The sequence below is a fragment of the Pagrus pagrus genome, assembly GCF_965226575.1.
Source record: "Pagrus pagrus genome assembly, chromosome: 22".
Lineage (NCBI taxonomy): Eukaryota > Metazoa > Chordata > Actinopteri > Spariformes > Sparidae > Pagrus > Pagrus pagrus.
The window spans coordinates 3,760,022-3,783,566 of NC_140204.1; the positions used below are offsets into that span (position 1 = coordinate 3,760,022).

At 43.0% G+C, this 23,545-nt stretch overlaps 1 protein-coding gene across 1 annotated transcript in view; it reads left to right on the forward strand.

Annotated features, from left to right (window-relative positions):
• The window catches only part of trpc5a (transient receptor potential cation channel, subfamily C, member 5a), a 109,771-nt gene that overhangs the window by 50,014 nt on the left and 36,212 nt on the right, over positions 1-23,545 (forward strand). Inside the window, exons 5-8 of the mRNA XM_084344171.1 lie at positions 3,248-3,364; positions 3,453-3,515; positions 3,875-4,012; positions 4,729-4,935. Coding sequence (XP_084200297.1) covers positions 3,248-3,364; positions 3,453-3,515; positions 3,875-4,012; positions 4,729-4,935 — 525 coding nt within the window. The remainder of the gene's footprint in view (positions 1-3,247; positions 3,365-3,452; positions 3,516-3,874; positions 4,013-4,728; positions 4,936-23,545) is intronic.

Here is a 23,545-nt window from a genome sequence, read left to right on the forward strand (position 1 = left end):
TGTGACTTAATCAAAAATACAGAAAAGCGTAAAACAATTACTGGACTTCTGAGTCACATCTGGATGAGGAAACATCTGGATTTTCACTTTTTCTTCCATCACAAGTTTGACGTCTTCACTGATCTGCATAAAAACTCACGTTTAGTTTGTGAACAAATAAAAAACAACAACTGCATCACTGAGTAGAGAACAATGTTTTATACACTACGTTAAAGAGGCGGAGTGTGTGTGTTTGCATGTGATGCCTATGTTAGGAACTGGATGTGTGTTTCATGTGTGTGTGTGTGTGTGTGTGTGTGTGTGTGTGTCAGCTGACAGGTAGAGTCGATGCCTTTTATCTTCTCTTGGCGAGCAAAACTGTTGACCTTTCTGCCGTCACTCTCCATCTGACTCAGTCTGACTCCCCCTCTCTCTTTTATTACCTCTCTGCATCCTCCCTCCTCACTCCCCCTTTTTTTCATCCGTCCTCCCTCTCTCTCCCTCTCCTACTCTCTGATTAACTACGACCAAGCGCAGTTTTTTTCAACATCACCAGTTTGCTAGGAATGGAAGGAATGAGGCCGCAACGCCAGAAAGGAAGGAAGGTAGGAAGGTAGGAAGGAAGGAAGGAAGGAAGGAAGGAAGGAAGGTTAGTTCCAGAGATAGAGAGCTGATGCAGATGAGGAAAAAGGTTGTTCAGGCTCCTCTCACACTTCCTTTGATGTGTGAAGTGTGTGAAAACAGATTATGTGTGCATGTGTGTGTGTGTGTGTGTGTGTGTGTGTGTGTGTGTGTGTGTGTGTGTGTGTGCGTGTGTGTGTGTGTGACGATACTTTCTGGTTGTTTTGATCGGTGGATAAAATCTGTGGATGCAAATGTTCCCCGTCACTCCTGGTTTGAGTGTTTACTGTATTTATTTCCACTTAAAAAACAAATCAATAATGCAAAAACTACGACAGAGGAGCTGCTGAAAATTGGATGAGAGAAACTTTTACAGTTTGATCTTTTTTCTTTTATCTGACTCCGAGGGGCGGTTTGATCTGCAGTTACAGTAAATCAGAAAGTTCCTTTGTGGCTTTTCTTCCTCTCTGTTCTCTCTCACACTTCAAAAGATCAGTGCTGAGGAAGCACAAGTGCAATTTTGGGAAATGTTATGCTGTTTTATACCTTTACTCCTCCACAGCTCAGAGGCAAATATTGTATTTTTCTTTTCTCCTCAACATTTATCTGTTTTTCAGCAAATATATGCAAACATAAAACATTAAAACAAACGTTATTTGACATATTGTCACACTGCACCACAAACTTTGATCTTAAAGGTGCACTGTGGAAGAAATCTAGTCGAACATAAAATTATTGACAGGACGTGCAGAAGTAACAGTTCTGATGTTATGACATATGTGTACCGGGTTGCAGAGATACCTACTGAAGTTAGCACGCTAACCAGCTAGCTCATCCTGGTCCTTTTAGTCCTGTGGTAGCAGTGTAAACACAAACACTCCCCTGATCCACCCTGAGCTTCCAGTCCGGACCGCTAGCCACATGGCTAATTAAGCTAACTAGCTAACAGCAGCTACAGTTTCAAAACAGTTGGATGTTACTCTGATGATATGCTGCCCCCTGTGTTTTGAGTATGAACTCATCAGTTGGCCAATATTGAACATTTAACATGCACAAGAGAGTGGAGATGTGTCAATGTTCTCAGTTATACAAACAACAACTCTACTTGTTTAAAATCAGCATTGAATCTGTGGAAAATTGAAGGAAAGTCTGTGGAAAGTCTGTAGAAAGTCTGTGGAAAGTCTGTTGAAAGTCTGGAAAGTCTGTAGAAAGTCTGTGGAAAGTCTGCGGAAATCTGTAGAAAGTCTGTGGAAATCTGTAGAAAGTCTGTAGAAAGTCTGTGGAAATCTGTAGAAAGTCTGTGGAAATCTGTAGAAAGTCTGTAGAAAGTCTGTAGAAAGTCTGTGGAAAGTCTGTAGAAATCTGTAGAAAGTCTGTGGAAAGTCTGTGGAAAGTCTGTAGAAAGTCTGTGGAAAGTCTGTAGAAAGTCTGTGGAAAGTCTGCAGCATTGCCGATTCCGTGTGGGCCTTTAATGCAGTAATTATGTAAAGATGTAAAGACGCTTGGGGTCATTCATAATTATTAAATTCCCAGTGTAGTTCACTGCCTCAGTACTGTTTGAGAACCACATTTGAGGGATCAAATGCAAAAAAGCACGTGTATCGGACGATACTTCGAGCATCGGAGCCGGCCTCAAAAATCAAGTAGTGTTCAAACTCTACTCTGCAGATCAACAAACACTCTCGAACCCAAACTACAAGTATAATTTAGCTTTGTGTTGGTGTTCATATTTATCTGAGTGTGTGTATGTTTCATCCTCATCTCCTCAATCAGTGTGTGATGCCCCACCAGCCCGTGGCAGCTGTTCTCACACTCCTTATAACGCCAGGAAAGAAAAGAGAGAGGGAGGGAAATCAGATGAGTGAAGAAGGTTTTGGCAGCAGAGAGGAGGAGAGAGGGAAAAACAAAGATGGCAGGAGGTCAGATGAGGAGAAAGGATGTAAAAAGGAGGAGGTGTGATGGGAGAAAGTGGGAGAAGGGAGCGCTCTGCTTCGTTCCTACTTTTGGTTATTGAGGCTGTTTGTGTTGCAGTGTTTCCCAACATGTCAACGTTTTCTTTTAGCAGTAAACAAAAGATATATTTCTGTTTGTGTGCTCGGAAAATAAAAGGAAATGTAATCAAATATCTCAAACACAGTAACATGGTGTGGAGCAGTTTTTAAAGCAGCAAATAAACTGTTCTGTTTCCCTTTAAACTCTGTTTATTCTAATAAATCCATTACTCTCTCTCCCGTCCACCTTTAGTGACGCACCACCTGGTTTCCACTTGGCAATAAAAACACTCGCTCCTGCTCTGCAGCAGCTGTTCAGAGCCGTTTCAGTGAGGGTTGTAATGAGGTCTGGAGAGGATGTGACTTTAAATAAATGTTCCTCGGCAGGAAACTTCTTTTGTCGAAACACTTTGCTCTAATTCAATTTGTTTTAATCTGATCCAGGAGAGTTTAATTCGACTCATCGTTCGGCTAATTTGTCTTCTGTTCTCAGCTGCTCCTCCTGAATCGCAGCTGTTTAATTACAAAATAAAAGCTCAGCAGAGTTTGGGACTTTTTGTTTTTCTCTCACACAGGAAGCGTTGAACCGAAATACCAAACAAAAGCATTTTATTTATTAGTTTATTAAAGAGTTTTTGTTGTTTGTTCGTCTCCAGGTTCCCTCTCTGATGATGGACAGTCAGTTTTCAGAGTTCACCCCAGACATAACTCCCATCATGCTCGCTGCTCACACCAACAACTACGAGATCATCAAGCTCCTCGTCCAGCGGAAGGTGATCAGACAAACCCGTTCATCTTGAATCAGGCGTTTAATTCATTCAGTTGTGATTTATCTTTTTATTTTCCTTCTCGTTCTGTCAGGTCACCATCCCCAGACCTCACCAGATCCGGTGCGACTGTGTCGAGTGTGTTTCCAGTTCAGAGGTAAGTGAATATTTCTCAGCGTTTGATCTCGCTTTGCAGAAAATCAATGCGAGACTATGCAGTAATTACTCCCGTTTGTACATCCAGCACGGACATTTAGCTTCAGCACATCCTACATGATTAGATCCCTAACATCTCCTCTGCCATGAAGAAAACATCATCTTTCTATATATTTATCTTTCCAAAGCTGCAACGTAAACTACTCAGTTCTCTTCCAGTATTTGGCCGATGGATGAATCTTAATAACGATGTTTTGGTACAAAGACCTCGATCAGGTTATCTTGATATCTTGGTCCTTGGTGTGCAAACGTTTTACTCTTTGTTTAGCCTCGTTTTAACCTCCTCTTCTGCTCCTGCAGGTTGACAGTCTTCGGCATTCACGGTCTCGACTCAACATCTACAAAGCTCTGGCCTCGCCGTCCCTCATCGCTCTGTCCAGTGAAGATCCCATCCTCACTGCCTTCAGACTGGGCTGGGAACTCAAGGAGCTCAGCAAGGTAAGGATATCTGGCAAAGGTGCGAAGCTCCTGTTGTAAAAAGAAATAGTCTCAGGTGGAGAAAGAGTTCAGTCAGCTGTGCAGACACTCGTCAGTGAAGCATTTGCAGCGGGGTTGGATTAGCCTCATGATTCCTGCCAGCTTTAATTTCCAGAATATACAGCTTACTGTCAAATTAAACGAGACGCACAGTAAAAAGCTGCTCCGACCAGCAGCTTCTCGAGCAGCTTCACTCCTTCCTTGGCATCGATTCATCGAGTGAACTCTCCTGGAGGGACGCCACATCCTGAACAAGGCTGTGAAAACCTCTGAGGAAGCAGCAGCATCCAGTTCGACTCATGTTTTCTCCTTCACTTGTCCTTTTTATAAGTGCTTCTTCATTTTTATAATATACTTTCCCTTTTTCTTTGCTTCATATCCCAGCACTGTAATCACAGAGCGCCTCACACCTGATCATAATCTCTGATGTTTTTTCCTTCGGGCTAAGAATAAGTTTTTATCTCGCGCAACAAGAGCAGAGATTCTCCTCAGACGATGCACGACAGAGGCTTCAAAAGCGTTTTCCTTTCATCGACACCCTATAATTTTTTAGTTTTATAAGTGGCATATTTAGTTTTCGCAGCAGAGCAACACTTTCAGACAGAGTTGAAGCATGAACGTCACAGACACAGAAAATGTTTCCTCCACTCCGTTAACCTGTTTTATCTTCTCCTCAGGTGGAGAACGAGTTTCGTCAGGAGTACGAGGAGCTGTCTCAGCAGTGCAAACGCTTCGCCAAAGACCTTCTGGACCAGGCCAGGAGCTCCAGAGAGCTGGAGACCATCCTGAACCACAGAGACAACGACCAGAGCGAGGAGCTGGACCCCAGACAGTGCCACGACCTGGCCAAGCTCAAACTGGCCATCAAATACCACCAAAAAGAGGTAGGGACTCCACATCTGTCTCTCAAACCCTTCGTTTGAGCCGTCGTCCTGCTGAAACGACTTTGTTTTCTCTGCTAACTGAGATTCTGAAGGAGTAGGACCGTTGACCTGAAAGCAGAGATGCTGTCCTTGTGTAGAAATACTGCTGAGAACTGAGAGTATACTTGGCGACGTGTATTATTTATGTATATATATGAATCTTCGCTGGTGTCGAGGCTTTGTTAGGAATACCAGCAGACATGCTCGTACGTAAAGGTTTACATTTTTTATACTTTCACGTACCAACAAAGATTCAAACAGAAGGTGTGCATGTCCAGAACCAACATGTGGATAAAGGAGAACCACGTTCATGACACATTTCCTTGTCTTTGTGGAAATTGAGGGATTTTGTTGCTCTCCTCGTGGGACTTCGAGGAGAGCGAGAATTCAAGAGGGTCTCCGAAAACAGAGGGGAGAACGGGTCGGGGGGGAGTGAGATAATGAGCTGGAGCGACTGTGAGCAGATACGAGGACGAGAGATTTAATGGGACAGAACAGAGAGAAGAACGGAGAGCTGGAGGGACGAAACGAGCGCATGAGCGAGGAAGAGATGGAGATTTGATGGGATGGAGTCAGAGAAGAAGCAGAGTTAGAAAAGCCCCGAGGCCATCTCCGTCTCTCTCGGCCCGCCCGCCTGTCTGTTCCCTGCTGCTTTCAGCTTCTCAGGCGACAGAGGGATGCTGCCAGACGGATGTGAGGAGGACAGGGCGAGGGCGAGGAGAGGAGGGATGACAGCAGCCACGGGACGATCCGTAGACAGATCGGAGGGAGATAAGAGCAGGAAGCGAAGTGCTTTCTGTCTCTGGAGGAGGGAGAGGTGACACAGGTAGAGATCTGAGGAGGGAGTGCGAGACGGACCGCTGACATGTTTCCTCTGGGCGGGTAGAGGCGGTCCCAGAGAGGACGTTTCTTAAGTGCAAAATAAAAATGACAAAATAAAATAGACACGAGGCTTCGCTGCTGCCACGCCTTGTTCTGCAACTGTCAGAAAACACACTGGTGTTGATGAAAGGAAGCGATCAGCTCGGAGGACGATATACATCCAGTTTGTGTGTGAACTGACTAAACATCAGCACATTTTCACCTCCGTCTAACATCCTTAGAGGCTTTTTCAGAGGATTGGAGGGACAGATAGAGGATGCTGATAAATTCAAAGACCGGGAGAGGTGAATGACTCTTTCCACCTTTTGAAAGGTTTAGTGATGCAGCAGAAGATAAAGATGATGGATCAGGGAAGATGGAGGGGAGTGAAGTGCTTCCTCTAGGCTGAAGGATTTAGGAGGATGGAGGGAAGAGCTTTGTCGCCTGGGGAGGAGACGGGGACATAGGTGGAGATTTAGGAAGATCTTTATATCCCCTGCTGTGCTGCGGTGGACGGTGAAGGATAGCCGGAGCAGGAAAAGGTGAACGTGTGCTGAGCGGTCGATGACGAGACAAACGGCTGACTCGCCCTTGTGTTTGCAGCGACGGGGTGATGATTTAATACATAACTCGGCGAAGAGGCAGAGGCAGCGGCGGAGTGAGATGACTGGAGGAATTAGCATATAAATTGGGAACTTCTATTAAAAAAAATGCTTTAAATAGATAATTCAATGTGCAGCTTAAACATCGACTCCTCATTGGCCGGGACGTTTTCTACTGCAGAGTCGATGAGCAGCGAGTGTTTGGGATTTTATTGATCTGTGTGTGTTTGTGTGACATAGATATACAGTCATAAACAGGTCAATACGTCCTCTTACCGTATACCAACACATCCTACGTGTCCTGATCATCTTTAATAAGATTCAACGTATTTTCAAACAGGATAAATGTTTTAATCATGGACGTCAGAGTCATTAAAGTGGTGAAATCAAAAGTTTTAAGTTTATTTAAACCAAATGCCGCTTTATACTTTTAGTTTACGACAATTCAGATGTAATTATTGTATTTTTTACTTCACTTTAGTGATGTGACAGCTTGTGTTCTGATGATTTTGAAGATTTTTGCCTATAAAACACATGAAAATGTACAAACATGACACCTGAAACGATTATTAATTAATCAATTGACAGTGAATTTATCGACAGCGTTAATAATGTGAGGATTAGCTGCTCTTCTTTTAAATTATTTCAATCATGTTAATTAAATTGATTGTGTCTAAAACTATTTAAAGTGACTACGAGGAACTTTTTGTGACTCCTCTGATGATTATAACAGCAAATGAGACCTTCAGCGAACAGACTGTTGTTTTTATATAGTTATTATTGATGCCTGTGCTCGGGTCGGATCACATTTATCACATATAAGATCACATATAAATACATTACCTCATCGTGATCCACCCTGTGGTCTCTCTGTTACTCACTTCCAAAACAAATGCACATGCTAGCAACGATCTTCACGACAGATCGGACCGATTTTGTACAAAAAGAGTGAAAAAAAAACTGAACGTTCCTCGTCAAATCCTCACATTTTAGGGTTTTTTATTGTATATTTTCAAAGATCAATTAATTCTTGACTAAGATTCTGTCGAGCAGTGGTAACGTTTGTCAAAACACTCAAACAACAAAGGTTGTCGGTGACTTTTAAACGAGGAAAAAAGAAAAGAAAACGAGTGAGAGGATGAATTGTTTGATGAATGTTTGGGCAGCGAGGATTATTTCTGCACAGACAAACGTGAAAACACCGGCTTGTATTGTGGTTCAGCAAGGACGACGAGGTTACGGATACTGAGGGTTATTACTGTGCTCGCTCCGTAGATGCATCATCAGACTGGGCCGAGGTAGGAAGTAGAAGAAGAAGAAGAAGAAGAGTGTCCGCTCTCATTGGCTGTCGCTTGCGTTGGCTTCCTGACCAGATATTTAGTCTGCCAGATTCACTCTGATCTGCGACTTTTTCTCAATAATCTCCAAAAAGCTGAAAATCCAAAGTGTGTCACACTGCTGGGCTTGTGCTGGACTCTGAAGTGTTTTGCAGGATCTTTATTAGCATCGTAAATAAGAACAGCTGCAACCCGATCGTGTCTCGAGTCTTCACCGCGCTCGCTGCGAATGTGCCGGTTTGTTTATTTTGGGATTGTTCGCGGCACAGATGGATTTATTAGGGATCATGGATACAAGCTTTAGGGGATCTCAACCCCGTCTCCTGTATTCTGCTCGTTTGCAGCAGCAAAACAAACATGGAGAGCGAGGCGATGCAGCCTTTTCCTGATTTGTTAATTAATCTGTCTGCAAGCAGCAAAATATGAACAAAATATTCAATAATGCTGCTTTTAATTTGTTTTTTCTGCAGTATCTGCTCTCGCAAAACAACATCTGCATGAAGCAACTAAAGAATTAAGAAACATCTTCGTGTTTATGTTGAGACGATCTTTCCCTGAACGTAACGAAAGTCTTGTTAAGTCCGACCACCTTTCCACGAACTGTACGCCAAACAAAAATACACAACACAATCCAGCCACAAATGACATTTCCCACCAGCAGAACAGTGGCGCAGTATGTGAACATGATTTTAAGTCCAATCATTTGTCAAAATAAATACTTCCTGATAGATCTGGATGATCCTCTGGTGCCGGTCTCATCATTATCTCAACGATCGGTCACAAGTTCATGTCTTCTTCCTGGTTCTGCACCTCAGACGCTAATTAAATACCCGCCCTGCTTTCTGTGGATACGACTCGCAGAAACAGAGGAGCTCGACTTCTTCAGTCTGCTCCTCCGCACTGAGACACAGGCCGGCGCTGCCGTCGACTACACCGTGCTGGGAGGTATAATTGGCTGCAGCTCCGGCAGAGCGCCTCCTCTGAGCGAGACTCGCGCAGAAGAAAGCGAGAAAGTCTTATTTTTCAAAACATCCCGTGGCGTCGCGGAGACTCTCGGTCCTAAAATAAGACGTGTTCTCAAATTTAGACCGAGGGGAGAAAGAGGAGATGTGAGGAGCGAGAACACAACTGGAACAGGAAACGGGGAGGAAGAGAGAGCTGTCAGCGCTTAATAAGATGTGCTTAAATTGTTGGGAAGTGACAGGAAGACGGAGCGATGAAGAGGAAGAGGGCTGTTATAAAAACTATGTTTCTGACACGCTGGCAGCTTCTGAGTGGGAGAAACAAAATGTTCTTTATGCAGGAAATACTACACAGAGCTATTTATGTTATCATCACATAAAACAACTGTTCAGTTTTGGATAATGGAGGATGATAATTGTCTGAAATGGTTGCAATACGAGTAACTCAAAATTGTTCTTAACTGCAGTATTCAAAGTAAAAGCACGGCAGGCAGGTAAAATCAACAAACAATAAAACAAACTCCATCTAAAGCTGTCTTCTCTTATTCCCACATGTCCAGTGGATCCATTTCAGTGAAACATTGCCTCCAAAACACAGGATTTGATGCATGAATAGTGTTTGCGAATGCTTTTTTAGGAGCTTCTATGCCCGACCCGAAGCCTACAACAGCAAACGAGTGATTTCATAGACCGGAGACAGACTCTCTCTTCTTTCTTCTCTCTCCTGAGCCACTTACAGGCCAGTCTTCTGATGATTGATGTGTCATGAGATTTCAAATCCATGAATATATAATTTTTAGTGGGTTTTAAAGCTCAAAGCTTGGAAATTTATGAGATTTAATGCAATTTTGCTCCTTTGTTTGGGCTGTTTATCCACTGAAAGCACTTATTTTACAATTTTACGTGCATAAAGTTAGTGTAAATAAGGAAACAGGTTTCTATTTACTTTATACTACTTTATTTTAAGTGACATTATTATGAAATGTGTGGAGCCATTGTGTTTTCCAGCTCGTAGGAGCAGTTACAGATCATCTGAAGGCTTATTTTTACATTAAAGAAAGTTCAGGCGAGAAAAATAAATACATATTTCAGTGTGTTTAAACTCCTATAGATGCCAGAATTACTTACAGAGCTTGTGACTGTTTGGGAAATTCAGCTTATAACATTTCAAAACAGCCCAAAACTGGACTCTGATAGATGTTTAGGATACTTTTACATACATTTCTAGAAATGGTAACAATTGTTTTTGTATTTTTGCATCTTAATTATGAGTAAATTAAATGTTCAGACAAGAAGAAAATGGAAATTCCCAAATAAAGTACAACTGAACCAGCGTCCATGAACTTGATCCGATCTCGTATGTAAACACTTCAAATCTCTGTCAGAGTCTTAAAGTCTGCAGGCTACAGACGCTCCGACAAATGTGACTCTCGTTTGGCAGAATTGTCTCACATAAGCTTTCTGCTCGTGCCAGTAAAAGTCGCTGAAGTGACAGAAACAGACGCTGAGAGTAAATCTGAGAGATGAACAGAAAAAAAACATGGAGGAGGAAACAGGAAGAGACAGAGAGAGAGAGAGAGAGAGAGAGAGACAGCTGTCAGCAACAATCAGCTGTTTACTGACGTGTTTGTTGAAGTGAGAGGCAGAAGAGACGAGAGGGACGAGAGGGACGAGAGGGGAGGTACAGATGTCAACAGAGATGAAGGAAAGAGTACAAGTACCTTGAGTTTATACTTAAGTACAGTAGTGGAGTAAATATACTTCCGTCTAGGTCACGTCCTTTACCTTCGTACATGGTAAATGTAATAAAGATGAAGCTGTGCGGACGTCATCAGAGATGCAATGACAGAACAAAGGAGGCTCTGGAGACGGAGAAACGCAGCGTGGGAGACAAAACACGCCTCCTCCAAAGCAACTCTGTGGCGGCTGAGGAAGGAGACGAACAACGAGAACCCAGTCTTTGTTTGAAACACAACAATATGTGACTTTCGTTGCAGACCACTTGGAAAATGTTGGTGTTGGTAGGAGGATGAACTGTGATTCATGTCAGCTATTCGGTGGCCTTCTGGTTAAATGTGCTGAGTCAACTTAAAGGAAAAGTTCACGCAAAAATGTAAGTCCAGGTTCAGCAGCTGCTAAAAGCTAAAAACGTTACACAACATCAGAAGTGGGTGCACGAGCTTAACGTTGCATCAAAGAGGCGAATAGCGTCTGTTCAAATCATCTTGGATCACAGCAGACGAGCTGCACGGAGACATCTCATGTTTTAGTCTCCGGCTGCTTCAGTTGTTCAGCAGAACGCTGCAACTCTGTTTTACTGTGAAGCTCCAGAGATGTTCGGTGGACTTGACTTTCCATCAGCATGTTGATGAGAAGATAAGTAAGTTTCCCCCCTGATGAGCAGTTACTCGGTGCATACTGGCATGTGGAGGGGCTTTTATTGTGGAATAAAACCGGATGATGACGAGCGGAGGAAAGTTGCCGTCTCGTCCTCGTGTTGTTATTTCAGCATCTTCACGATATTCTCCTGTGACGCGACCGGCCCACTGACCTCCAGCTCAGACTTTACTTTGGAAGTTCAGCTTCCTGCAGCTGGAGGCAGGAGGCAGCACCGCTGGGCCCCCGGACGCCATGACAACAACAGATGTTGACAAACAAACAGACGCCACATTAGCCGCTCCAGATGCCCTGTGTGTGTGTGTGTGTGTGTGTGTGTGTGTGTGTGTGTGTGTGTGTGTGTGTGTGTGTGTGTGTGTGTCTCAGGAGACAGTTGACGAACACTGTCAGGACACTTACGTAAGCCTTCCACGTACTGCAACCTCTTCTTCTCTCTCTCCCTTTCTCCCTCCGTCTCTTCTTCTCTTCCTCTTTCTCCCTCCGTCTCTTCTTCTCTCTCCCTTTCTCCCTCCGTCTCTTCTTCTCTTCTTCTCTTCCTCTTTCTCTCGCCGTCTTGTTTGTTGTGTTTCCTCCCTCTTCACGTCTCTCTACCTCTGGTTAACCTCCTCTTAGCTCTCTGCTTTGTTCCATTATTTGTCGCCTGCAGTGTGTGTGTGTGTGTGTGTGTGTGTGTGTGTGTGTGAGTGTGTGTTCATGCCTCTTTATGCATGTACATGTGTGTGTCTGTGTGTATGATGGAGGTCGAGGTGTCGCACACTAAGTGCTGCCACAGTGTTTCACCAACACCAGGCTCTCAGACGCAATTATGTAACGCTGTGTGTGTGTGTGTGTGTGTGTGTGTGTGTGTGTGTGTGTGTGTGTGTGTGTGTGTGTGTGTGGTGAGACCTGCACATCCTTTTGTTGTTCACACACACACACACACACACACACACACACACACACACACACACACAGACGTACATAAACATGATCATCCACACACACATGAATGTTGGCGCTCGGTACTTTAGTCGTCTGCTGCTCCAAATCAAAGAAGAGACGTAGTTTGATGTTGATGTTAAGAAGCTCGGGATCATGGGAGATGTTGTCTTCTTGTTTTCCCTCTCATCTCTTCTCTTTTATTCTCCTCTTGTTTCCTCTCTCATCTCCATTCTTTCCTTTCCTCTCCTCTTTTCTTCTCTCATTTCCTGTCCTTCATTTCCTTTACTCTGCTCTATTTTCCCTTCCTGTTATTTCCTCTCGTTTCCTTTTCTCTTGTTTCCTTTCCTCCATTTTCTGTCCTCAAGTTTCATTTTCTCTCATTTCCTTCATTTCCTTTACTCTCCTCTATTTTCCTTTCATGTCATTTCCACTTGTTTCCTTTTCTCTCCTCTTTTCTTCTCATTTCCTCTCCTTCATTTCCTTTCCTTCATTTTCTGTCCTTAAGTTTCATTTCCTCTCCTCTCCTTCATTTCCTTTACTCTCCTCTCGTTTCCTTTCCTGTCACTTCTTTCCTTCTCCTCTCCCCCATTTCCTCTTTGGTCTTCTTTTCCTCTTTTCTTGTCTTATTTCCTTTCCTTCATTTCCTGTCCTTGAGTTTCATCATCTTGTTTCCTCTCTCATCTCCCCTGTTTCCTTTCCTCTCTCTCCTCTATACTTCTCTTATTTCCTTTCCTTCATTTCCTGTCCTCAGGTTTCATTTCCTCTTGTTTCCTTTTCTCTCCCTTCTTTCCTTATCTTCTCCTCTCCTTCGTTTCCTCTCTCGTCCTCCTCATTTCTTTTCCTCTTTTCCGTGTTTCATTGGGTTAAAGCACCATTTTGTCTCTCTACTCAGTCCTGGCATTTAAAGAATAAGCTCATTTACACACGGACCAATCAAAAGCTCCCATTTTCCTGCGCGTCGAATCATCCTGCGATTCATTTGAGCCGTTTGCTGATAAACAACCAAACCAGACGGATGTTTCTCGAGACAATCAGCTGATTTGTTCTCACGTGTTTTGCGTTGAGGGCCTCCAACATGGCCGCTCGGTCGGGTGTCACATTACCTGACGACCTGTTATCGATCGTGACAAACTGTGTGCACGTGGACACGTGCGTTTATATCAGTGAATATATGTGTGTGTGTCTGTATGAGTGTGAGCTCATCCTCGTCAGCATCCTCCAATGAGATCAATGCAAATTACATCTCCAATACACTGTGTGTGGGATCAATACACACACACACACACACACACACACACACACACACACACACACACACACACACAGTGGAGCTCAGCATTCAGCACACACTCCTCTCCGTCTTCTCCTTCATCATCCTCTCTTCCTTCTCTTCTCTCCTCCACCGAGCCTGTTTAACCTTGTCTCTGCCTCCACTCGTCTCTTCTCCTCGTCCTCCTCTCTGTAATTTCTCCTCTTCCTCCTCCCTCTCTTTGTGTCCTCCTATCCCACCTACGTCCTCTCCTCTTGTCTCCTTCCTTGTTCCCTCTTCTCCTTTCAATTCCCTTCCTCTCTTTTTCCTCTTGTTTCTGCTCTCCTCCTATTCGAGCTATCGTCCATCCATCGTCCTCTCCTTCTCTCGCTTCTACATTTTATTTCCTCTCCTCTCCTTCATTTCCTTTCCTGTCCCTTTGTTTCCTTTCTCCTCCTCTCTTCTATTCTTTTCCTTTCTTATTTCCTTTCCTTCATTTCCTCTCCTCCTCTTCATATTATTTCCTCGACTCTTTTTTCTTTCCTGTCACCACCTCTAGTTTCCTTTTCTCTCCCTTCTTTCCTTCCCTTCTCATCTCCTCTTGTTTCCTAACCCTCGCCTCTCCCCTTTACATCTCTTATTTCCTTTCTTTCATTTCCTTTACTCTCCTCTCGTTTCCTTTCCTTCATTTCCTCTAGTTTCCTTTCATCTCCCTTCTTTCCTTTCCTTCTCACCTTATCTCTCTTTTCCTTATTTTACTCTCCTTTCCTTTTTTCACCCCTCTCCTCTTTCCTCTTCCTCTCATATTTCATTTCCTTAATTTCCTGTCTTCTTCTTTCTTCTTCTCTCATTTCCTCTCCTCTCCCTCATTTCATCTCTTGTCCCTCTCATTTCCTTTTCTTTGTTCTCTTCTTGTCTCCCCTCCTTAATCTCCTTTCTTGTCCTCTATTGTTTCCTTTCCTCTCTCTTCCTTCCTTTCCTTTCTCTTGTTTCCTACATTTCCTTTCCTCTTCTTCTCTCATTTCCTCTCCTTACACTCTCTACTTGTTTCCTTTCCCGTCTTTCCTTCTTTTCTCCTCTTGTTTCCTCCCATTTCCTCTCCTCTCCTCTCCTACATGTGTTCATGGATGTGATTGGAGCAGACAGAGACGAGTGAGTTGAGTTTTCAGTTACGTAACGGCGAAGTAACTTTGGGTTTCAACTCGCTGGTTCCAACTTAACGGCTAAATTGCACACTCACACACTCACTCACACACTCACTCACTCACACACACACACACACGGTCAGTTACCCATCATGCCGAGGGGGCTTTTTAAACCCGAAATAAACTCTCTGATTGGCCGTTTGACACACAGGAAGTAATGAAGTGTGTCCAGCTGGCTGGCAGAGAGGTGTGGGGAAAGTGGCAGATACCCTTCACAACACCTCTGCAGTGCATTCTGGGTGATTCTGATAAATAAGCGTAACGGTAAAAAAAAAAGTGTGAACGGGTGGAAGAGGAAGAGCAGGAGAGGTGTGAATTGAGTGAAGGAGAGGAAAAGGGAGCACTCAGCTCAGGAGTGATATAACACCAGAAAGACACAGAAATCATTGAAGCTTCGAGCGTCAGTAACGTTTGTTTTCTCTATCAGCTGATCTCTCCTTCGTTTCCTCGAGTAATCCGAGGCAGAAAATGGTGAAAAATGTTTTCTGACTCGGTTAAAACTACTTGGTTAGCTGCTGCTTTGTAAAGGTACGCGATGCAGCAGCTAACTGACTTCATCACTAACTGTGTCACTGTTTTGTACTTTCTCTCCAAATAGTTTTTTTCACAGACTTTTGTTTACATATGAATGTCTATCGAGGGCTTAACACCTGCAGAAGAGATTTTTTTGATTTCTTCCTTTCATTCTTGCAGAAGCTGCTCTCTGACCTGACCTTTTCTTTATTGTTTTGTTCTTTATTAATTGGTTACTGTATTATTTCTGTTTTGAAAGGCAGCAACAGTTAAATGAAGCCAACAAAGACATGATGCAGCAACAAGAAACAACAAAACCTCATTAAAATGCTTATGTGATCTATAGATCTGTAGCGGTGTGAAATAAATGAATGCATTTTATTCACAACACCAGGATTTTACCAGACTATAATCACATAATATACTATATATATAGATATAGATAGATAGATAGATAGATAGATAGATAGATAGATAACATACTATACTATTATCATTATTTAGCCTTATTTTAGAGAACGACGACTGTGATTTTAATATTTCAAGTTTAAAAGAGATAAAAGAGATTTATATGGTTGCATGGTTTTAAATGTCATCTGCCTTCCTCTTCCCGTCATAACTCCCCCAGCTGCTCGATGGTTTTATCACTTTTACGTAACATGTCCGATGTTGTTTGGGGGCACGAGCTGTTGAGCCCCTGTGGAGAACGATAGTGCTGCAACTTTATTTTCTCTGGAGAAGGAATAATTGGGGTATGACAGTGAGTCAGGTCACATCGTCAGTGTGAAGTTTGGGTTCAGGTCTCTGCTCTCAGATCACCTCAAGTTTCCACCTTTTTGAGGCCAAACTCAGTCCCACACGTAGATCACGCTGTATTATTCATGCTGAGATTATACGTACTGAGCCTTTAACGCCCTGCCGTCCCCCTTCAAACACCTTTTAATAATTAAGGCTGCCATTTAAATGGGAACTCTGTCTACACGGATCATTGGCGTTTATTAGCGGCGAGGCAAGAGTGCAGCGACAAGATAAATACATGCATGCTTACACACACCAGTGCACACACACACACACACTTAAACACACAACCAGATACGCACACACACACACACACAGACACAGACACACACTACATGCAGTTTTATTGAGTGAAAGTGAAACCCCCGAGGCAAACAGACGACCTGCTTTTTAATTCGACACACACACACAAGCACAAACATGCTGCAGTGAAATGGCCGCCGGCTCTGATGCTCCGATCATCAGCAGCATCGAAACCTGTGGCGAGTCCCTCATGAGCGAGGAGGGAGCAGCAGGGGTCAGAGGTCAGAGGTTATCAGGGAGTGATGACAGCAGGGTAATGAAGGATGGATGCGATCAGAGACGTGAGGACAAAGGTCAGAGGATTGAAGAGTTTGAATTAAAGTAACTGCACAGGCGTGAAATTGTCACCTGACTCGTTTCATTACGGCTTGAACCTGGTCCAGTGCCTTTTTTTGATCCTGATCCAATTCTGGCGCAGTCCCAACCTGATCCTGGCCCCAATCTTGGCCAGATCATAACCTGTTCCTGGCCTGATTCTGACTTGATTTCTTGGCCAGGAAATGTAATGTGTTTCTGACCCAATCCTTGTCCGATTGTTATCTGATCCTGATCCAACCTTGGCCGGATCGTCTCCTGATTATAGCCCAATCCTGCCACAATCTTGTCAACATTATAACCTGAGTGTCCTGGTTGTGGCCTGAGCTTGGCCAGATCATAACCTGACTCTCTCCCAATCCTGACCCAATCTTGGCCAGATTGGAGACTGATCCTAGCCCAATCCTGGCCTGATCTTGGCTGGATCATAACCTGATTCTAGCCGGATCGTGCTCTGGTCTTGGCCAGATTGTAGCCTGATTCTGATTCTCTAATAAATGCCAAACTTCTTGGTTGCTAAAACTTTTGCATGTGTTTCTGTAGGCCATGATTTAGAAGCTTAGTATCTGCAGTACTGTTTTACTGATCAGAAGGATCATTAGTCAAATAAAATGAACAATGACAACAATTCAATATATGAAGATGTTTCAAATCTTTGCTGAAAAAGTTTAAGTTGAGACGAATTTCTGTCGCCAGGTCCTTTCATCACATTATACAGGACAGTGAACCAGTAAGTGACGTCTGATACCTTTGTCTTTTATGTCACTTTATATTAACACAGCACTTTATTGACATTTCATTACACATGTACTAAATATAGGAAGAGATGAGTAAAGGAAGGAAATTAGGGAAAAGTTGGAGGAGATGCAGTGATGGAGGTTCAGATCCAGAGAGTGAAGGATGAGAGGATGAAAGTGAGGAAGAGATGGAGGGATGGAGAGAGCAAATTGTTGCTAAATAATAAACCATAAATCAATTTTTTCCCCGCTGTGATGCTTGGCACTGTTCAGTGTGTGTGTGTGTGTGTGTGTGTTAATCCGTCCAACACTGCTGAGCTGACAGAGAGAACTTGGAGGCTCTCCAAAGCAGCCCAAATTATTCACTTTCCTCTTTTGCTGCTGCAGAGAAACAGGAGGGAACAGAGCACACAGAGGAAGAGATGGAGCTGCAGAGCTTCCATCTATAATACAGTGCATTACAGGAAACAAGGCCAAACTTCCTCTGTACTGCAATCAGTGTCTACATTGACTGGAAATGTTTTATAGTTTGTTTACAGAGACGGAAACAGATTTGTGAGGACAATATGACCAGTCGATTAAATATTATGACCCTCACAAGGCAGGACGAGAAGACTAGTTGGTTAAACTGGTGTTATTATTGCCTCCGACAAGGAGGTTGGTTGGTTGGTTGGTTGGTTGGTTGGTTGGCTGGTCCATTGGTTGGTTAGTTGGTTGGTTGGTTAGTTGGTTGGTTGGTTGGTTGGTTGGTTGGTTGGTTAGTTGGTTGGTTGGTTGGTTCATTGGTTTGTTTGTTTGTTGGTTGGATGGTTGGTTCAGTGGTTGGCTGGTTCGTTGGTTTGTTTGTTTGTTTGTTGGTTGGTTGGTTGGTTGGTTGGTCTGTTGGTTGGCTGGCTGGCCATATAGAAGTTACGTTGGAACGATCCACTGTGCGGAGTGCAGAGAAGTCGGCATTTGGTCGACATCATTTGGTTGATATCATGGAGAAAAATTTACTCAATATTGAGGCATGAAATTTAAGATTTTTATGAAAAGATAAATATAATTAAGCTTCTGCACTGTGTGTTAGGAACAACAGCCTCTATGTGAATTTACTGAGGAGGTGGAGGTGTATTTAAACTACGAAAAATGAGACCTGAAAACATTTCAAACATTCAGAATATTTTGACTGTACTTTCATACAGAAACGACTCGAACCTTGCTGATGTGTTTGTCTCTGACATTGAGGAAGTGTCTCTATTCACTACAGACCAGGATGACAGGAACTCAGCTAGAACACTTGTGTGACATTTTAAATGTTTACACGGCTTCGTTTGAAGGTACGCGACAGGAAAGCAGAGCAGATGATGACAAACCTGTAGGAGAGAGCAGGAGGTGAGGATGAGGGAGGGATGGAGCGACAGACAGACGGCTGGTTCATGGAGCCGACACGGACGTGAACAGAAAGAGAAGAAACAAAGTCAGAGCGAGGTGGAGAGGTGGAACAGAGGAAACAACTCAGAAATAGAGTCAGCAAAAGAACAGTGAGTCACAAACAGCGGGCGGTGGAATATATCCCTCCTTGTTTGCTCTGTTTTGCCGTGTCTCGTTTTTTTTTTAGGTGACTAACCTGCTCAGAGAAAAGATGGGGAAGAAAAGATAAATGGAGAAAAGTGGATGTTTTTACGTATTTAGTGTAAGTGGTGCAGACGGGAAGGAGGTGAGGGAAGTGTTGCCACAGAACGAAGTAGAACGAAGCACAAACAGGAAGTTTGGAGGGGAGGAAGCGAGCGCGACATTTTGACGAATGACAGCAATCAAAGAGGGACGGCGAGGGAGAAGAGAGTAGGTATTAAAAAGAGTGGGAGTGTGTGGAGTTGTTTCGAGGGATGGCAAACGGGGGAAACGAGGAAGAAACAACCCATTTTTTGCCTGTAGTTTGAATAAAAACAAGAAATTTAAAGACGAATCAGGTCCTGCAAGCGTCCAGTTTGACATTTAAGGGAATACGCTGATTCATTTTCTCTTAAAACTTTTAAGACACCTTTAAAAGAAAATGTGAATCTGAGATATCCAGCGCTCTGCTGTGACCCTCCGGATCTCGCTCATTGGTTAAGTGTTTCTACAAAGTGCATTGTCTTTCTTTTAAATGTCATTTTGTGATGCTTAGAGCAGCACAAATGGAAATCCTGTGGGCGTAGGCAGAGCTCTTGGCTGACATCGGAAAATAAAAGACAGAACAAACGTCGTCTTCCAACTCTTGTCATCTCTTCACAGTGTTTTTAACGTTTGTTTCCTTTATTTAAGTCATCCGGCCTCTAAAAATGAAAGACAGAACATCACGTTGACGTTTCTTCTCTTCAGTCGCTCTACACATTTTCTCCTCTCGTCGTTTGGATCCGTCTCTTCTCCCAGTCGACCTGCAGATTAAAGTGGACTTTTAGTGAAAAGCCCTCACTGGTTATCGCCGTTTAACCTCCAGTTAACCCACAACACAGCCCCCTGAAACATTAATGAGTGTGCGTGAGAGGGAGCAGCGTTTGAACGTGTTTGTGTGTGCACGTTGTGTTTGTGTGTGTTTGAATCATTTAGATGTCTTTTTTTGATACCTGCAGTCCTGCTGAATTATACATTAACAGTCGTCTCAATAATAAATGGGCTGTGTGTGTTTGTGTGTGTGTGTGATGACGTGTCTACTCGAGTGTGTGACCATTTTTGTTTGCATCATGTGTGTTGTGGTTCGGTAATCTGCTGAATAATATATTTACCTTTATTCATGTTTTATTCACCACATCCAAATGAATTATTGCTTTAATTAATCTATTAACTCACGTTCTCAATTATAGACACACTCACATTGTTTGTGTTGATGGAAACGTAAATTCATTTTCATTTTTGAACTTTTTTTCTCTGATCTTTTTTGTGAAATAATTGAAAATGTAAACTCTTTTGGCCTCAAACAGTTTTTTGATAAACGTTCTGAGTTGACAACACACAGAGAAGGGAGACGTCTCTTTGTGAAACCAGAAGAGTTCGAAAAAATCGTGCAATCATTAATAGCATGTTGTATTTTATAACTTTTTAGATGTAAAATCAAGAATCTGCACCGAACTGCTCATTATGTGTGTCAAATAAATGCAGCAGAGTAAAAAGTACGACGTTGAGTAAAATGGAAATACTCAAGTACGGTACAAGTACAGTTACTTTCCAAAAACTCCAGCATACAATGATATTTTAGTAAATATTGTCCTACGAAGTATTTACCAACACAAAAAACTTCAAAATGTTGTAGACAGAGGACTGGAGTCGCAGCAGGTACATGCCTATGGATCTGAAATAAGATTTATATATGTATATGTGATGTTTGGGTGTCCACATACTTTTGGCCACAAGGTAATTTCTTTATTTTTAAACATCATGCTCAAAATCTTCCCTTTTTTTCTATATATGTCTCACTTCATCTGTTAGCAGTAACTCGTTGGTTCATTCTGTGTATTTTTATAGTTAAATGGTCTGTCAACGTGTTCTTCATCTAACATGCTAACATGCTGGAACTGAGTCGACTGGAGAGGAGACGATGAAGAGAAAGACACAACAGATGAAGAAATATGGAGAGAGTCAGATCGAATGTGAGAGAAAGCGAGCGAGCACACGAGCATTTGCATATAAATCATAAAGCATGTGCACAGCCAGATCGAATTAGTGTTCGCGCAGCTTTGGGTTAGCATATCTAGCTCTGTGCAGATTACATCAGACCGCAGAGAAATTGAATTAACCGAGTGCTATGTAGCGTAGCCGCGGTTAGCATATTTCTTAGTTTAGTGGTCAAGGCGGATTGCCCAGAAATTGAATTAGCTGGAGAGAAGCTTAGGGTTACAGATGGTAGTTTGATGTTCGAGGCAGAATGAAGCGGAGTGACCCGAGCTTTGAGGTGGTTTTCGTGCAAACGGGCAGGAAGCCGGAATAATAATAACCCCAAAACAGGTTATCTGATCGGAGCACATTCATTCAGATCAGGCAGCCAGCTCATGTAGAAATTATATTTGACTGTATAATATGTTGATGTTTAGCGTCAAGGCTCTGACCTTATCACTCACAACAAAAGAAACACCGAGCTCAGCTCAGCAGGGACGATATTAACTCTGGTGTCGGCGGTGGGGTTTAATATGCTGCGAGTGGCTTTAAGGTGAGCGGTGTAGCAGCAGACGTGCGAAGAGGAGTGAGCAGAGTGACGCAAGTACAAAGCCGTGATAAAGATGGTGGATTCGATGTACAGACGGGTTTAAAGGACGTGTCTCAGTGAGGTGTCGGGCCAACACGTGCTGCCAGAACAGCTTCGATGAGGGATGCAAGGGTTATAGATTTTGATGGTATGATTATGGTCTGAGGATAATTCATGGTTTCACGATTATAATGCCTCTATAATGTCTCTGTAAGACCTGAGAGAAAGAGGAGAGTCTCTAACTGACTGTCTGAGGTTTGAAGTTTAACTTCTCTCCATTGTCTCTGTCTGTACTTTGAGACATCTGCTTTAATTTACTGTTTTTACCATCACAGCTGGTGAAAACCCAACAGGTCTTTGCATTTATTTAATAAATATATAAATATTTATTAAATTGCATTTATCACTGAATTAGCGTAGCTTTGTTAGCGACTATTCTTTGCTAATAACACGGAAGGAGGAGTGTTTACAGCCAGTCCTTTCCAGTTACTGGGCGTATTATGAGCGAACGAGTCACATTTTTGATTTATGTTGTTTAAGTTGGTTGCAGTCTGGTCTTCATTAACTTTAAGGTTCATTTTTGAGAAGTCTTTTAGACGTTACTCGCTGCACTTAGACCTGAGCGAGATCTTTGCGATGCGGCCACATGTGGTGTCGCCCAAAGCCCAAGACGCAGTCTGCATATCTCTTCTTCCAATCCTGTTCGTGACGCCAATTTATGTCGTTGAGAATTTGCAAAGAACGTAGTTGTGCATGAGGAAGCACTTGGCCTTTAAACAGGCAGAAACCTTGAGCAGAACCGGACTCAATGGTGGACCTCGACCAACTTCATGTTAGCCCGACCGTGGTGGGCTGATACGCCGGCGAGCACATGTGTATGGAAAAGCATCATAAGGGGCCAAATGGACCTAAACCATGTCAGCGAAATGCTCCATTTGTTCAGTTTATTTTTTACAAAGACTGAATGAACGTTGCAATGATCCGAGATAATCATACAAGTACACAAAGATATCTGAGAACATGCAGCTGTGATGGTGGATAGAAACCTTTCTCCCTTCTTTTTCACAGTCATAAGAGTGAAATCTGGCAGCTTATTAAAAAGAAAACGGGGGGCTGACGTTAAAAAAATCACACAGTAGTTTCTCTCATGTGTTGAACCCTGCCTTCAGTGGTTAGAATAAAACAAAGACGTCATGTTTGATTCCCCGTCCACAGTCGGGTCCGTCATGTCGGAGCTGCTTTAACGATCCCGCCCTGCGAGGAAATGCAAATGTAATGTAACAGCCTATTCATCTCTCAGCACTGCAGGCTGCGGGTTTCATTCAGCAGGTTAACATGAGTCATCAGAACTCCTCTCCATGAAGACATTAATAAAAGGGGGGTTTGGGGCCTTTTTTTTTGGGAGAGAGTCAGGTTTTCCACTCGGCTAATTTCCCTGTCTGTGCCGGCTCCCCAGAGCTTCTGCTGGATGACTGGGTGCATTTATTAGAGATTAAAAACACTCCAGCTCCTTATCGCTGCAACTCGCACAGCAGAGTGTGAATAAAAGACGAGAGAAAACGTCTCCAGAACGGTTTCAACAAGCTTGTTTAATGTGAGTGAGTGAGCCTCGATCAGCTGGCATCCTCTGCTTCCTCCCAGCTATAATCCACAGCTCAGACTTCATGATTCACTCCTGTACGTTTGCTGATTGATTTTTAAATGTCACTTGAAGCTCGGAGGGCTGCCAACAGTGCAGATTTCATGGTATATCTTGTTCTAGTCGTTGTTGTTGTGGGTTGCGACGTGTCGCTGCGTTGGTGGAAGTTATGTTTTTTAATGCCGTCTGTACTGTTTCATATAAAGTGGAATCTGGACAATCTTCCCTGTTTAAACGTTTGAAGAAGACTTTAGTATTGTTAATCAATTCAGTCCGCTGAAGTGCCTTTGAGGAACAATCTGAAACCTGAGCAACTCAAGGAATCAGGTTGTGATTAGCCTAGCTTAGCATAAAGACAGGAATTAGGAGGAAAAACTAGCCGAAAACATCACATTTTGTTATTTCAGTATTCAGTATTTCAGAGTATTTCCCAAAATGTTGAATTATTCTTTTCACTTTAAAGTGAATTTGTGTGTTTTGCATTCACTTTTGTCAAAGTTTGTATTTTCACTGGGTGAATTTTGAAGCAAA